Source organism: Gnatocerus cornutus, chromosome 2 (genome assembly GCF_029298725.1).
Source record: "Gnatocerus cornutus isolate USDA-ARS CGAHR chromosome 2, icGnaCorn1.1, whole genome shotgun sequence".
Classification (NCBI taxonomy): domain Eukaryota; kingdom Metazoa; phylum Arthropoda; class Insecta; order Coleoptera; family Tenebrionidae; genus Gnatocerus; species Gnatocerus cornutus.
The window spans coordinates 3,803,112-3,820,586 of NC_142234.1; the positions used below are offsets into that span (position 1 = coordinate 3,803,112).

Consider the following 17,475-nt stretch of genomic DNA (forward strand, 5'->3'; position numbering starts at 1 on the left):
AAATCGTTTATAGCCACCTTACCGCAAACTCCCATAAACATTAATAACCCTCAAGTGGTTGGGTCTCATCTAAAATAAATATTTTTTCCCAGCTGGTCAGTCTTACAAATCAACTCCTTACAGGTCTACATTTTAAGTTGATTTTGTTACTCAACTGACCCATACTTACTCAAATTCATGATAAACGCAATTATATTAATTGGGGATACTAAAGAAAAAAAATTTAAAAAAAAAAAAAAAAAAACTTGAACGCCGTTTAATTTCCACATTTTTGGTGTCACAAGAACGAAATTTGTGGGAGTTATTTTTAAGGTTAAATAGTCCATAAAAGTTGTTGAATTTGGGTTAATTTTAATATATCTTTGTTAGCCATTATTTCTAATAACGGTATTATCTTTATTTTCGTAAAAACATTGTTAATTTTTTTTGAAAGTTTCTATTACTAAGTGGGACTTAAGTCCAGATAATCTAATTTTTCTTAGAAGCATAAGGAACCAAGTGTAAAAATATGCCCAAAAAAATATTTTTGGAAAAAAAATATTTTTGAATCAAAAATTACGACTATTACGCATGATTTGAAATAAATAGTCATCAATAACTCGCAATTCGCTTTTAAATTGCATATTTGAAAAAAAATTGAGAATATTTATTGCGGTTCATTTATGATATTATGATTATGGGGGTTTGCGATAAGGTGGCTATAAACGATTTAAAAAGTCAAAGCCATAACCGCACTAGAGCGTTTGATAAACTGTACCGTCCCTATCTGTAGTAGTTTATTTAAATTGTTAAAGTCGATTACTATCTAGATGTATGAAAACTTATTAAATTTTTAATAAGGTAACTGCAGCATCTGCATGAATATGTAAATTTCGTTCCTAGGATAAGTGTTCTAACTTTCATAAAATAAATTAATTGTAAGAAGTAGGTACATGATATTTTTAAATTACTTTAAACCAAAGCAACGTGCAGTAAACTTTCTAGGTTTATTGATTCATGGGTAAAATGAAAAAAAAACGACAGTTTTCTATAGGTTTCACATGTGGTTAAACAAAAAATCGGGAACAGTTTATAAAAAAGCAATAAATTAACGAGGTATATCTTTCCACACGCAGCACACAGAGAAAATAATAGCTAATTTACTCCAACAAAAAACGTGGTAGGCGATACGTGACGGCGAATTTAGTGTTGGCTAAAACATATTTACAGGAATTTCGTAAATATTGGAGCAGACGAGTCGATAATTCCGAATTAGTTTTGTGTCGCTCAATGGAAAAAACATTATGGGTCAATACGTCTAGCATTGGAATGGCAACCCGACAAATTGTGGTATAGATGGATGCACAGGGGACAATAAAATTTCCTAAGTCGCATCGTGCAACTCTTGCAAATAGAGTTACACTTACACTATTTTTATCTCTGGTATTTTCCACCCTTTGTGAAGGGACTTCACACGTCCTGTAGCTACTGAAATTACTGAAACATACATGTATTCCAAACTACCACCTATTCAACTTTAAGTAAAAAACACTTCAAATAAAAAGTTAAAATGCACTCAGTCAGCTAAGTGCTTTATAAAAGGATCCAAAAATGAATATTATCAACACATATCCACACTTTATGCAGGGTTTCTATGAAAGTCCAGTGTGCTGTGGAAAATAAAACACTTGAAATAGTAACCACAATTTGCCACTTACCCCAAATAGTGAACAATTTTACTATTTTTATTTTATTTTTCAAAATGTGAAGTTAAGTTATTAGTGAAATAATAGATAATTACGCACGAATTTAAAGTCAATAAGTGATGGAAGAATTCGAGCCTGACTTCAGATTGTTATCTTCTTTTATTAGACGCCCGGTACAACAGCATCATGTAGCAGAATAAATTAATTACGTGTTTCATGAGCGTAATATTTTTGCACTGATTAAAAACTTTATTGCAAAAATTTAGTGCTAACTGGAGAGTGTCTATAAACTGAGTTGAAAGAGGGAATAATCAACCTAATTTTTACTCTAGTTCCGTTATTAAAAAATATGTATATGTCAACGAGTAAATATTAAAAAAGATCTAATTTTCAACTAAATTAGAATACTTTTTGGAAATGCACCTATTTCTAATTTCTAAAATAAAATTTACTTAATTTTAATCCGTCACGGTTCGCTCCGTTCATTCTTTTTAATAAAAGCCCGAAGCACACATGTGATCGACTTTCGATTTGAGAATTTCCATAAACCGACGCATCGATTTGTAGCAACTGTTCGCAGATGGGTTTAATCGACATTTTAATTTTATTCCTGATAAAAACCATAATGGTGGATTCGCCTGGAAAAATAGCACATGACAATTTATAATGAGCTTTTTTATGCATTTCAATAATTTATTAAATAAATATTTTGAATGGGTATCTTCGCATTTCTAATTACAACATAATGAAAATGGACTAATTTAAAGTTGGATGAAAGGTTTGTTAGTGTTGTAAACAGCTAGACACTATATATGGTAATCAGAGTCTGCTTTCTAGTGATATCATTCGATTTATTCAGCGCTTCTTGTTCATTTTCATTAATGTACTGCGATTGTAGCATAAAAGTTACATTGGTATATCGAGTGCTTTTCAAGATAACATAATGTGCTGCTTTGTTAATCCATTTCGGCAATTAGCCCGCTTAACAGCACTCTACTCAACTTTATATAATAAAATACATTTTCACTATATTCTATAAAGCTTATCTACTTCAAAATGCATTTTTACCGCTACTTGAATAATTAATTTGGCGATGAGATTTTGTTTGTTATTTTTACCAATTTGCTTTGATTTACGAGAAACGAAATATTTATCTAAATTTACATCATCTGTGCACATACTAACCCTGTTAATACCTAAAAATAAAAACGTGGCGATAGAAAATCAGTTAACATTTTTTGGTTGTTGACACTATCTCTATAGGTGGTACACCTTGAATTCTGAATTTTTTTCGCTTTCATTTTTTAGTCCTTAGTTCATTAATGTCAACGAAAAAATATGAAAGAAGCCTGAAAAATCTGAAAACACAAAATCAGGTCTGAAAGAAGAAGATTCAATAAATTTCAAAAATCTCAACAGGCAACAGAATTTGAAACGTTTCAAATACAAATTTTCTAAATAATTTCAAAATCCTATGTGGCATATTTTCTCAATAATTGCTTACATTTCATGACATTTTCGTAAATTTTCCTTATACAGAGTGAATTTTAAAAAACGACAGGCGTTGTAGAATTTTTATTTATGAACCGATTTCAAAAATTAAAAAAACAAATTAAATGGTTTTCAATTTACTATAAACTGATGATTTTAGAATTTTTCTAAATGTCTCAGTATCTTTTGGGCAATATTCAACTTTTTTGTTTTAAATTGGCGCCCATATTTTTTTTGCAGACTTTGGAAGATATTAATTTTCTTGATGCAGAAATGTGTAATATGTTCTACTTTTACAAAAAAAAATTAAAAAAAAATTATCAAAATTGAAAAAAATAGAAAATAAAATCCAAGTGCATGGTGTCAATTGTGCAATGAAAAAATCGGAATGGCGTTTCAACAGTATTTTAATTAAATTAGGAAGATGTTTTTTCTGATTTGTAATTATTATTGTCTTTTGTTACCAATAATTTCAAAAAAGATTGCCAATCCTTTCTGTTATTTGCTGCTTTTTGACACTACAATAACGGTATTGTGTTATTTGACAGCACGCACCTAGATTTTATTAACTTTTGTTGCCTAAATTATTTCATTTTTGATAATTTTTTTAAAAATATTCTTTGTAAAAGTAGAACATACTACACATTTCTGAATCAAGAAAATTAAAATCTTCCAAATTATGAAAATAAAAAAATATGGGTGCCAATTTAAAATAAGAAAGTTGAATATCGCCCAAAAGATACTAACACATTTAGAAAAATTCTAAAATTATCAGTTTATAGTAAATTAAAAACCATTTAATTTGTTTTTAAAATTTTTGAAATCGGTTTATAAATAAAAAGTCTACAACGCCTGCCGTTTTTAAAAAATCACCCTGTATTTAATAATATTATATTAATTTTGCAATTTTGGTAATCCCCTAATGTGTTTTGAAATGGTGCCCACTATTAGTCGAGAGCGGTGCCGACTATTGGGAAAAAAGTGCCTATAATTAGCTTAATGTGTGTTTTGAATTTTAAAGATTTCGAGTTTTTAACATTATCTACAGGTTTACAACTATTTTTAGAACAAATTAAAGTTTTTCTGAGGAAAATTACAACAATCATACAGGCGTAGAACAAAAATTCAATTTTATATAGCGTTTTGAAAGTTGAGAAATCTGCTAATAGTGCCGATTATTAATACTTTTACCCTACATAGAATTTGCACTTTTTTATGCATTTATTAGATAAATATTTTGAGGGCGTATCTCTACAAATTTTTGGCCGTGGCGTTGTGAAGTTACGATTTTTTTTCTGAAAATTTTAGTTGCAGTTGCATTGTCTAACTTTAAAATATATAGCTTTATTATCTTTTGAGTTGTAAAGACAATATTTGACAAAATTTTGATTGAAATAAAAGAAATTTTATTCATAAATGTAAAAACCAGAAAGTTTTAATTTTCGGGATTTACAAATGGCAAGAACTTGTCTTTTTGTAATGAAATATCGTGAATATTTTTATTGTAATCAATTCATTTTTTGTTTTAACTCTTCATTGATAAATATACGATTTTTCAAATATTTTATGGTATATAGGGTCCGGCAACACTTGTGTCCACCCCCAAACTCGTCTTTAATTTTAAACATAAAATTTTGAAAAATTTGCATATGCTCACAGTTGACAAATCTCTAGAAAATGACGCAAAAATTTGTTTTTTATTACTGGAAGTTTCGGCGTCGCGACGCCTTAAAAATGTAATTTTTAGTTAATTGTGAGGGTTTGTGATAGCAATCCCTAATTTAATTTTTTTTCAATATAAATGTGTTAAAAATATCTCAGTTGTCATTTTAGATTCAATGCAAATTGTCTTCAAAATTTGAGAAAAAAATGCTGTTTTATCAAGTTAGTTTTCAATTTCATTACGTCAAAATTGGAAACTACGTTTACACCCATCTGTCAACATCTTGTGTCACATCTATCCTTTGGCTCGCTTTAGATTGTAACAAAAGTCTTACTTGGTGAAATTGTCGCTTTGTTAATTAACGATTTCTGGTGTCCATAAAGTGCAACATGCCCGTGGTAATCAAAATTAACCTTTATAAGAGTGAATGAAGTGACTTGTGAAATTTTGGTGTAAACGTAGTTTGCCACTGCGTTGTCATAATTTTAAAAAACCAACATGATAAAACAGCGTTTTTTTCGCAAATTTTAAACACAATTTGCATTAGATTTAAAATAAAAACTCAGATATTTGTATCACAGTTATGTTGAAAAAAAATTGAATTCTCGAATATTTCCGCAAAAACTCAAAAATCGCTAAAAATTATACTTCTTAGGCGTCGCGACGCCAACCAAACCTCGATAAAAAACAAATTTTTGCGTCAGCTTCTAGAGCTTTGTCAACTATGAGCGTATGCAAATTTCTAAAATTTTATCTTTAAACTTAAGGACGATTTTAGGGGTGGACACAAGTATAAGAAATTCATCAACATCGATAATTTTCGAAAAAAAAAAATGATATCTAGACCATGCCGCAACCAATAATTTAAATCTAATTATTTTTCATTTAAAATTTCCACTAAAAGTAGTGGGTTGCATTTAAAGAAAGAAATTTGAATGCGACTGCGAAAATGGTGCACCTCTGACCACTAAAACTAATAGTGAAATATGCATTTTATTTAGACATTCACTTTGTCAGTAATATAAAATAGAAATAATTACACTGCGCGACAAATTCAAATTAATTTTGAGTACTTTTTTGCCAAACAATATCTTCACCTCAAAAACTATCAGGTACCATTTTTTTTACCATGTCAATTTGAAAAGTAGTTAAAAAAACATAGAAAAGGGCACTTTTTTCAGATTTATTTAAGATATTAACGTAGTTATGGTCATAAAGATTCAAAATATATCAGAAAAAAATAAGAATTCAAAACAAAAAGATGAAAATTCATGCAAATCATTCCTAGTTTGTGATGTAAATTTTTATGCTCACAAAAATTCGTGGTTTTTACACTAATTTTGAATAAATTGTACTTGAGCTGTGTAATAATCTTTATTTTGAAAACAAAAAGGTTTAATAGTTACAATATACTCATAACTAACATTAAATTTAAAAATTGGGTATTCTTAAATTATTATTATACAGAGCCCGGCAACACTTGAGTCCACCTAAATTTTGAAAATTTGCACACGCTCAAAATTGACAAAGCTCTAGAAGCTGACGTAAAAATTTGTTATTTTCAGTCCATAATTCATCTGGGCATATTTAAAAAAAAAAACAAGATCCTTTCACCCAAACTCACCCTATTTGATGTGTGGACACGCACTACTTTTTTTCCCTAATATACCAATTTTTCTACGCCACCAACATTTTCCTGGGCCTCGTTTCTTATTTTTTGTTATTTGCCTCGTGTGTGTATGTCGCACACATTTTTTTGCTTCGCGAGACTGCGAACAATCAAAAACCGTATCAACAACATTTACAAAAAACCACGTATTTTGACGGTGACAGACAGTATAATAATATCCGACATTCATCGTTTCTGAAGATAAGCGTAAACAAAGTAAAAAAGCCAGTAAAAAATATGAAACAGTTTTGTCAGTCGAAATAGAATCTGTTATGCGGAAATATGTTTTCAGAGGACATATAATGCGTTGTTTGAAACTGATTTCGAGTGTGATAGTTTCGGAGACGATGTTTAACCAATATCAATCAAGAACTTATTTAAATTTTCGGTGGAACCGCTTTGATGGTTCAATAAGGGTAAGACTTTGAAGTCTCGCTCTGACGAGATAACTTAATGATTTTCTACGGCTGCGTAAGCAAGAGACGGATGATTTAGAGCAGGGAGAAAAAAGATCATGCAGAGTGTACGCTCACTTTATATCATTTCTTCAGTACACAGTTGCGAATTTAAATCAAATAATATTGTAAACAAAATTGTTGAAACCGGCATATTTAATAGAGTCGATTGAAGATTATCATTTTTACTGTAAACTTTTGCGCTCGTAATTTAAAATTCATTTGAATAATGAAACTGGCAATCATCCGAAGATCGAGAAAACTTTTCCCATTTTTCAGTCAAAATTGTGTTTCTCGGTAATATCGACGGGAACACCAAAACATTGTAATAAACCATGCGATCCTGTGGGAATACACTTTCTCAATTTACCTCGACAATATTATACAGCTTCAGAATGTATCCAAATAGTCGGCGACTACAAATATTGGTAGTGCTTCTGAGAAGAAATAAATAGTATATTACGTAACGTGTAGGGTAAGAAGCGTATTACACACGAGCGAAAAATTGTAAGCACGAGGCGTTAGCCGAGTGCGATAATTCGCGAGTGTACGTAAGTCGCCTTACCCTCGAGTTGCGTACTATACTTTTTCTACGATTGCGGTGGAAATGCGATTTTCTACGATTGCGGTGGAAAATTACAACTAAACTTCAAAAAAATGTTTTTATTTATTATTTGTGTTATAATAATTATTTATGTTTATTGTAACATTTTTGCAATTAGTGAGGGCAGCTGGTGCCACACATTTCGAGGTTGATGGTCCCATTTCTACGTTTCGATTAAATAGAGAATAAGCCACATTTGGTGTGTCACTGTTATTCTCAATGCTGTTACACAGAATATCTGACTTATTTCTTTTAGCTGCCATCGAGTTATCCACATAACCTTCAGACACGGCTTGGCTTTTCCATCCGCCATGGCGTTTCAATGCCATTAAATCGCCTCCTCCAGCAACTAAAATTGTCGCCGAAGAACGCCTAAGGCAATGGCCTGTGTATTGCTCTAGATGCTCCAAATTTAAAAATTTGGCAATGATTTTTGGTTGATCACCTAGGTTGTTAATGCCAACCACTTGACGAGTGCATTTCCCATTATGATAGTTTAAAAAGTACTGAGAACTGTCATCATTTGCAGGTCAGAGGCTCATTATACCTCTTACAAATATTATAGAAATGTCCAGAAACAATAAAAGATCTTTCTGTTTTATTTTTACTGTCAGGGATTTTGATGTAAAGTTCGTTTCCCATGTCTTTCACATGATGTACTTGCATATCTTTTAATTCCTTTTTGCGACATGCACCAAAAACAGCAATAATCAGTGCTACCTAGAAATAAATAACTAAAATACAATGTCGCGTTTAGATGGCTGAATTACCTTTGAAAACAAATACTTTTCGTCTGAAGCTTCCTCAATAAAACGTTTAATTTGTTCACAAGTAAACCTTGTCAATTTTTTTGCTTTATATCCATCTGAGGTTCGTTTCAGGTATGCATGTAATTTCAAATATTTGGTAATGTCAACATGAGTACTTCTCAACATAGAATATGTCGCCCATAGGGTGGGATTTTGTTTCTGCAACGATACGAGGTACGATATGATGACCTTCAAATCGCCCAATTAATCAAAACACGAATTTTTTTCAAAATTTTTTTGAATTCGATCAATTTATGATAACAATAAATGATTACAACATCAAATGTTGCTTGTTTCTGAACACAAGTGGTATTTTATAATTAATTTGATTCTACCTCACATCGTAGAGGTACGATATGAAACTGAATTTTTCGCGTGTGCTAATAGGCGGCCGATTAAAATTCGCACCTCACATCGTACCTCTACGATGTCAGGTACGATGTGAGGTTAGAATACATAAATATTATACCACTTTTGCTGAGAAATAAATAACATTAGATGCTGTCAGGATATTACCTTATCATAAATACTTACATTAATACAAACACAAGAAAATTTTGAAAAAGAAATGCATTTTGAGTGATTTGGTGTTTTGAAGGTTATCGTATCGTACCTCGTATCGTTGCAGAAACAAAATCCCACCCATTATGATGAAGGTTTCAATGTTTTACCTAAAGTTTCAAAATAGGCAAGAATGACGTTTTCAAAAAATGAGGTTATGTTTTTCTTTCTTCTCCAATTCATGAATTTTTCATAATTATATTCATACTTTTCCTTCGACTTTGGCGGCAGCAAATTACTAATAACCATGTTGGCTTGGGCCGTAATTTCAGGGTAGTCGTAAATTCGTCTTCGGCGTCAGACATTGTATTAAACTGCGCCACGAACTGCGCAACACGAGCAATCGTTGACACTTGCAAATTATCACCCCACTAGATCTAATGCCAATCCACAAACCATACACAAACAAATTCACTAAAAATTCGATATTTAAATCGATAATCTAGCTGATTTAAAGCGACTTTTCTTTTAAATATGTCTTCCGAACTGACCAAACTGAATTATCAACCAAAAATTTTGAATACGTAGTCGATTTAAATTTTTGGATTTTTCTTCGGTTGCCATTATAGTTCAGCCAAGTTAGTCTGAGCCACCATAAAATCATAAAAATTAGACGGCAACCGCAACCGGACAGTTTGCGGTATTTTGTCATTTATGACGAGACATCTGGCCTGTTTAGGGATGCTATTCTTATCGCAGGGTGCAAACTTGAGCAAATAAACCCTCATTATGTGCACTTGAGAATCTTTTGAAGCTATCCAGGTGCGGTAGCCCGCAAATTTTTATGCTTTTATGGTAGCTCAGACCAACTTGGCTGAACTATAATTTAGAATACACACGTGTAGTCTAAATAGACTATTACTTAACTGGGGTGCGATTCTCGAAATGTGCTGATTTGATTTAGTGAAAATTGAAAAAGTGTATTCTCGACGTTCTGTGAACATTTAGTGTACTGAACTTTCAGTATGAAATTATTAAATTTTTGATAAAGCAAAGAAATTAGAAGAAGAATCTAGACGAAGGTCTTAACTTAGATGTAGTAGCAGCAAATTTACATGAAACCAAAATATATAGAAAATTCCTTAAAAATGTGGAAGATAGAAAACTCCGTAAAACTTTTCGATTTATTGAAGACACATTTCATTTCAAGACCATGCAAATCTTACTCCAAAAATTGCGGTGGTTTTAGTGTTATCATGATATTTTTCTTCTGCAACACCACTGATTGGAAAAATACTATTTCTTTAAATTTAACACATTCTGTTTGACTAGAACATTTCGTTCTGTTGTCTGTTGGTGTTTCATTATGCCTTATTTTAAATTTTGAGCTAAGTTTTGCCACGCTTGATGTATTTTTATGTTTTTTTCTTTCTCCAAAGTTATTGGGCATTTTTTCATGTAAAGATAGACATAAACTTGTTTTGTACAAGAACCAAAAGTTGTTCAGAAAGTTTAGATGATTTCTTTTGCTTCTCAATAACACGCAAGTTATACTTTTTACCCTGCGCTAATAGTTTGGATCCACGATGAGATATTCTCATGAGATTATGGTTTCACGAGTCAAAAATCGTATCAAAAAATAATAAAATTATAAAATTTGTTCATTTTGCTGTGATTTCTTGGGGGGGAATTTAATGCTGCATTTATTTTTGTTGAACATTTGAATAGAAAGGTTAATTTTTTGAGATCACCTGACAAACTGTTTTTGCGATGTTGCCAAGATAATATTTAGACCGCACTAAAATATTAGTGCACTTTTTAGTTTGATGATGGAGAATACACTATTCTTGATCCCACACTGATTTTCTCGTACTAAAAATTTAGTGCACTAAACTTTTAGTGTGATTTCGAGAATCGCACCCCTGCTGCTGTCAAATACGTAATGAGTAATTTATATTAGAAGGAGTAGAAAACAGTAATTAAACTAGATCTTCTCGCGCAAACGAACGATTGTTCATTTTTTGCCGCATTTCCCCAAAGTTGAAAATTCACTGCAAAATTTCGCAGCTCAAATATTTGCCGGTGATTCCCGTAAGCTATCAAGTTTTCACCACCGCTGTAATTACTGTGAACTTTTTAGTGTACTTAAACCTTTCATCAAGTTTGTAGTAAATAAATAATTGCAGGGGTAAAAGTTTTCCGACTCCGGCAAGATTAAGGAGCTTTAAATAAAAAATGACACACCTAATCTTGGTGCCTTCTTTCATTAATTATAATTTTGAGAAAATCCGCACAACTTTTGGGTCCGTAAATTAATAGAGGAAAGTTTCATTGTAATTAAGACTTACGGCAGTATAGAATCCGCAAGCGAAGCTCCCTTTCCGTACTGACCTCCAACAACACCACGAATGTAAAATGGCCATTTTCGACGTCCTCACTTCATTGTCTTTGAATTTGAATAGTGGATGAAAGGAAACTGGCGTTGATTGGTGGCAGCTGGAAATAACAGAATGTGAGTTTGAACAAAAGGGAAATATGGAAGACAGACGATTTTAAAGGCTTCATTAATGTCTTCGCATGTTGTTAGAATTATTACTAACATTAATCACAGGCTTTGGAGTATTTTAATGTAAATGTTGATGCTACTCCTACTGCTCTAAGAATCTTGTTTTGACATATGCCTTTTCTCATAATAAATTTTAAAGTTAAAATAGTTTTATGTTACTTAAATTGGTAAGGATGAGGTACTTTTCAAATTGTGAAGTTTGCACCACCACTAGCTGCACTAATTAACTTTCAAAATAAATACGCAGATCGTAATCCATCCTGCCCATTAAATCAGTTTTCCGGTATAAATGCTGAATTACCCTGCGGAAATACATTGATGTTATGACATCAAAGTTATAACATAGATACAGGTAAATTGGATAACAAGCTCATCGACTGAATGTAGTCTGTATTCACAATCGAATATAAAACGACGAAGATAAAACAGAAACCAAAAAAGCAAAAAGAAAAGAAGCACTCAAAAATCTATTCATTTCCTTTAATCGATCCGGCTGTTTTAACTTAGTAGCAATTTCTAAAGAATGTAAAGCCCTACAACAATAAAAATTACATTTTCTTTTTATGTCCCTCTAAGTGCGGAGTTTGAGGGTTTAAGAGCTTAACCTCGCAGTTAAACTGTAATTAAACATGGTTTCGCGGTTTTTGTACAACGCAACGGTCGACGACCAAAATCACTTTGTGGCAACGTACAATCTGCTCATGATCCTGTCAGCAATGACACCACTCGAGTTTTTTGGTCGCTCATCAATTTGAGATTTTGTACGAATATTAACGGTTCTTCTAAATTCATTCTCCAATAATTATTGTTCTCGATGTGGCATGTAGACAAAAAAAACTCCAATAAATTTTTAAATACTGTAAAACTTTGATTATTCTATTTAGGAAAACGAAAAGAGAAAAGGATTAGGTACGTTTGAATAAATGTTTCAAATTTGAAGTTTCAGAAACGAGTCAGTTTGGTTCCAGGAAATCTTCCAAATTTATAAAGCAGTGATTAATAATAATAAGAGTATTAAAACATTTTGCTAATCTTTTAATTAATGAGAAAATTATGTGATTGGGTAATTAATTTTTGTCAAAAGATTTTAAAGCATTTCTACCGCAAATTTCTTACCAAATAATAAATTTAAGAGGTAAAAAAAAACCAAAAAGTTTAAATTGTTTTATGAAATTAATTGAATACTGTTAAGGACAGTGTAAACAAATTTGTTACGTTATTATATTAACCATATTAAAATAAAATATGAAATAAATATTTCAGGTAAATTTCAGGCAGAAACGATAATAGAGAGTGTTTTATATTATGTAAGTGCATTTTAAATGACCATAAAATTAAAAATAATATTATGCTATTATTACTGAGGCAATATCCATTTTTAAAAGATAATAAGAAAATTTTGCATAAATTAGAATACACATTGAAGTGAAGCAAGACATTTTTCCGTTCATTTTACAAAAAGTTAGTATCATTATTATACTGATCCATAATGTAAATATAAAATAGAAATTTTCGTAACAAGTTAGGAAATTGTGGTGTTTTCTATTTCGCACGTGTAGGAAACAAAACTTTTTCTACATAATCGAGCAAAATTTAAAAATCAATACTTCAAGTGACGAACACATTGAGTTTTTACGCAGATTTAATAATCAAAACGGTAACTTTACAACACGGCAACTTTGAAAATTTTGAATATTTGCATACGCTCACAGTTGACAAAGCTATAGAAGCTGACGCAAAAATTTCTTTTTTATCCCGGTTTGGTTGGCCTCGCGAAGCCTAAGAAGTATAATTTTTAGCGATTTTTCAGTTTTTGCGGAAATATTCGCGAATTTATTTTTTTTCAACATAACTGTGATACAAATATCTAAGTTTTTATTTTAAATCTAATGCAAATTGTGTTTAAAATTTGCGAAAAAAACGCTGCTTTATCAAGTTAGTTTTCAAAATTATGACGGCGCAGTGGCAAACTACGTTTACACCAAAATTTCACAAGCCACTTTATTCACGTTTATAAAGGTTAATTTTGATTAACACGGGCATGTTGCACTTTATGGACACTAGAAATCGTTAATTAACATCGACAAAGCAACAATTTCACCAAGTAAGACTTTTGGTACAGTCTAAAGGGAGCCAAAGGATAGATGTCATTTGTGACACAAGATGTTGACAGATGAGTGTAAACGTAGTTCCCAATTTTGACTAACTTGATAAAACAGCATTTTTTTCTCAAATTTTGAAAACAATTTGCATTGAATCTAAAATAACAGCTGAGATATTTTTAACACATTTATATTGAAAAAAAAAATAAATTAGGGAATGATATCACAAACCCTCACAATTAACTAAAAATTGCATTTTTAAGGCGTCGCGACGCCAAAACTATTAGTGATAAAAAACAAATTTTTGTGTCAGCTTCTAGAACTTTGTCAACTGTGAGCGTATGCAAATATTCAAAATTTTATCTTTAAAATTAAAGACGATTTTGGGGGTGGACACAAGTGTTGCCGGACCCTGTATAGCGATTGTAGAAAAAAATTATTTCCTAATTCTGTAACAAAATAATACCACTTTAAACATCGGTTTTGTTGCAAAATTACGTTTATGTTGTCACTAGTGAAAAAAAGTATCATTTTCCTCACTAGGTACCAAAAACTGTCAAAATCTGTAAAAAGAAAATATCAAATCTTGCAAAAATCTTAGTTCAATTTTTATTGTTCAATTAGAAAAAATCTTGTATGAAAGTGTTTTATCAATTTTATTTCACGACGTTTTATCTCATCCGATGTGCAACAACTCGTCTAGTGATAAAATGAATCACTTCTACCTCTAGTTTTATAAATAACTACATATACAGGGTCCGGCAACACTTGTGTCCACCCCCAAAAACGTCTCTAATTTTGAAAATTTGCATACGCTCACAGTTGACAAAGCTCTAGAAGCTGACGCAAAAATTTGTTTTTATCACTGATAGTTGTTGCGTCGCGACGCCTTAAAAATGTAATTTTTAGTTAATTGTGAAGGTTTTTGATATCAACACCTAATTTTTTTTTTAATATAAATGTGTTAAAAATATGTCAGCTGTTAATTTAGATTCAATGCAAATTGTCTTCAAAATTTGAGAAAAAAATGCGGTTTTATCAAGTTAGTTTCCAATTTCATTACGTCAAAATTGGGAACTACGTTTACACCCATCTGTCAACATCTTGTGTCACAAATGACATCTATCTTTTGGCAAGCTTTAGATTGTAACAAAAGTCTTACTTGGTGAAATTGTCGCTTTGTCGACGTTAATTTACGATTTTTGGTGTCCATAAAGTGCAACATGCCCGAGTTAATCAAAATTAACCTTTATAAGAGTGAATGAAGTGACTTGTGAAATTTTGGTGTAAACGTGGTTTGGCGGTGCGCCGTCATAATTTTGAAAACTAACTTGATAAAGCAGCGATTTTTTCGCAAATTTTAAACACAATTTGCATTAGATTTAAAATAAAAACTCAGATATTTGTATCACAGTTATGTTGAAAAAAAAAAAAGAATTCGCGAATATTTCCGCAAAAACTCAAAAATCGCTAAAAATTATAATTCTTAGGCGTCGCAACGCCAACCAAACCGTGATTAAAAACAAATTTTTGCGTCAGCTTCTAGAACTTTGTCAATTGTGAGCGTATGCAAATTTTCAAAATTGTAACTTTAAAATTAAAGACGATTTTGGGGGTGGCCACAAGTGTTTTATAAAATTTTACACTTCACAAATTTGGAAAAATATTATAATCATATAATTTACAATGTTATTTTATAAACTAAAAAGTAATAATAAACTCTCTTTACAAAAAATTGCGCTTATAATTATACAAACTTTTAGCATAAAACTGAGTTTTAGTGGCAATCTTCCAAGTACTTGAAAATTACCTGAAATTAATACCGTAACAAAAGGACAATAGTCTAATTTGAAAAAAAATCTGAGCTCATTTAAAACTCAAATCAAAGAATCGGAAATTAATACAGGTAAAATTAATTAAATAAATTAGAATGTCAATAAGTGATTTATCTTTCAGTTTCCTCACCCAAATTTGAAGAATCCTTTCTCTACATATCCTCGTTTGTCAATTCCACATAGTCTCGAAGCACAAGAAATAAACCCCCGGCTCTCTTCTCATGAAAACTTCCCAACACACGTGTTTTTCAGGAAGAGCAAACTTTCAGCTGAGCGTCGAACGGAAATCTAGCAGTCCACTGAAACCGCCGTCGGTGGAAACTGCTATATCCACCAGTCCTGAAACAATTTCAATAAGCGCATGCTTACGCCGCAGGTGGTTGAAACCTAAGGAGTAGCTGCTACGTACTATTCCCTAAATGTTATAGGGAGTAATCCAAGATGACCGTGATTTTCGCCCGATATTCGAGTAATTTTATTAAGGGAATGGATTAATATGATCGGGGATTAAAACTGACCCTGAAGGTTTCACGATTGCTTTAGGGTCGATTAAGGTTAAACATAGTCATTTGATCCGAAGACTGTTGTTTCGAATTTGATAAATCGTTCGTAAGAGAACTAAATTGTTTTTGCTTTTTAATTATTAGTTCTGCAGTTTTCGAATGATTCGAACTTAATTTTCTAGAAGTGAGACGAAAGTGGCTAGTGGCTAGTTCTAGCCCATTGGCCACGGCAAATAGTTTGTTGTACCAAAGCTGGCAAAGTTCAGTCGCTGAGTCAGCGTGCTCAAACTTCGCTTTGTTCGCTTAAAACACCTTCAAAAATTGCCGAGGTAAGTCATCATCCTTTTACAAAAGAAATTGTTTGTGGGAGAGACAATATTTGTATTATAATTTTGCTTGAAGTGTTCGCTCAAAAAGTCTGAATAATAATAGTTGAAGAACGAAGTTCTGTCTCAAGATTCATTTTTAATGTTAAGACTTTTTTGATTTGATTTGTTTAAGTAGGAAACTACAACAAATGCCCATAAGAAAACCTCAGTACACTGAATAAAAAAACTATGAAAACGTTATTAGACTCTAAATAAAACGAAACGAGTCAAAATTAGCTTTGCATGAAAGTTCACATTTTAATCGTTAAAATAATCACATTTCTCTGAAACTGTAATGGTCAAAATTATATGCGCGTCAGTTTTAAATTGAAATGATGATTAAAATCGTCAAAACGTTGATTGATTTAAAAGCTTTCCATTGTCAATAAAGTCTAAATATGAAGATACGTTTTCCTAAATTAATGACAAATCCGATATATTCACATGATGAAAATGTTAGTTAAATGGAACTGAACATTTATTGAAAAAATTCTAAAAGAGCTTCTTCAATTTGAGAGGAAAACGAGGCTTTGTGGATTTTCATCTGAGATTTGCTTGGCGGCAATACTTCATTTTTGTATTTTAAAACTAGTTTTGAATATATAAACATGTCTATAAAGGAATATGAATAATATTGCAATATACAGGGTGATTTTTTAAAAACGGCAGGCGTTGTAAAATTTTTATTTATGAACCGATTTCAAAATTTAAAAAACAAATTAAATGGTTTTTAATTTACTGTAAACTGATGATTTTAGAATTTTTCTAAATGTCTTAGTATCTTTTGGGCAATATTCAACTTTCTTATTTTAAATTGGTACCCCATTTTTTTTTTCATAATTTGGAAAATATTAATTTTTTTGATTCAGAAATGTGTAGAATGTTCTTCTTTTTCAAAAAATATTTTTAAAAAAATTATCAAAAATGAAAAAATTTAGGCAATAAAAGTTAAATAAATCTTGGTGCGTGCTGTCAAATAACACAATACCGTTATTGTAATGTCAAAAAGCAGCAAATAACAGAAAGAATTGACAATCTTTTTTGAAATTATTGATAATAAAAGACAATAATTACAAATCAGAAAAAAACATCTACCTAATTTAATTAAAATACTGTTGAAACGCCATCCCGTTTTTATCATTGCACAATTGACACCATGCATTTAGGTTTTGTTAACTTTTGTTGCATTTTTTTTTTCAATTTTGATAGTTTTTATAATAAACA

At 31.1% G+C, this 17,475-nt stretch overlaps 1 protein-coding gene across 1 annotated transcript in view; it reads right to left on the bottom strand.

Moving 5' to 3' along the window:
- Positions 1-15,713, bottom strand: part of LOC148178192 (uncharacterized) — a 59,520-nt gene extending 43,807 nt beyond the window's left edge. Inside the window, exons 1-2 of the mRNA XM_088029370.1 lie at positions 15,511-15,713; positions 11,226-11,373 (exon numbers count right to left, since the gene is read on the bottom strand). Coding sequence (XP_087885496.1) covers positions 11,226-11,300 — 75 coding nt within the window. The 5' untranslated portion in view covers positions 11,301-11,373; positions 15,511-15,713. The remainder of the gene's footprint in view (positions 1-11,225; positions 11,374-15,510) is intronic.
- Positions 15,714-17,475: the final 1,762 nt, after the last annotated feature.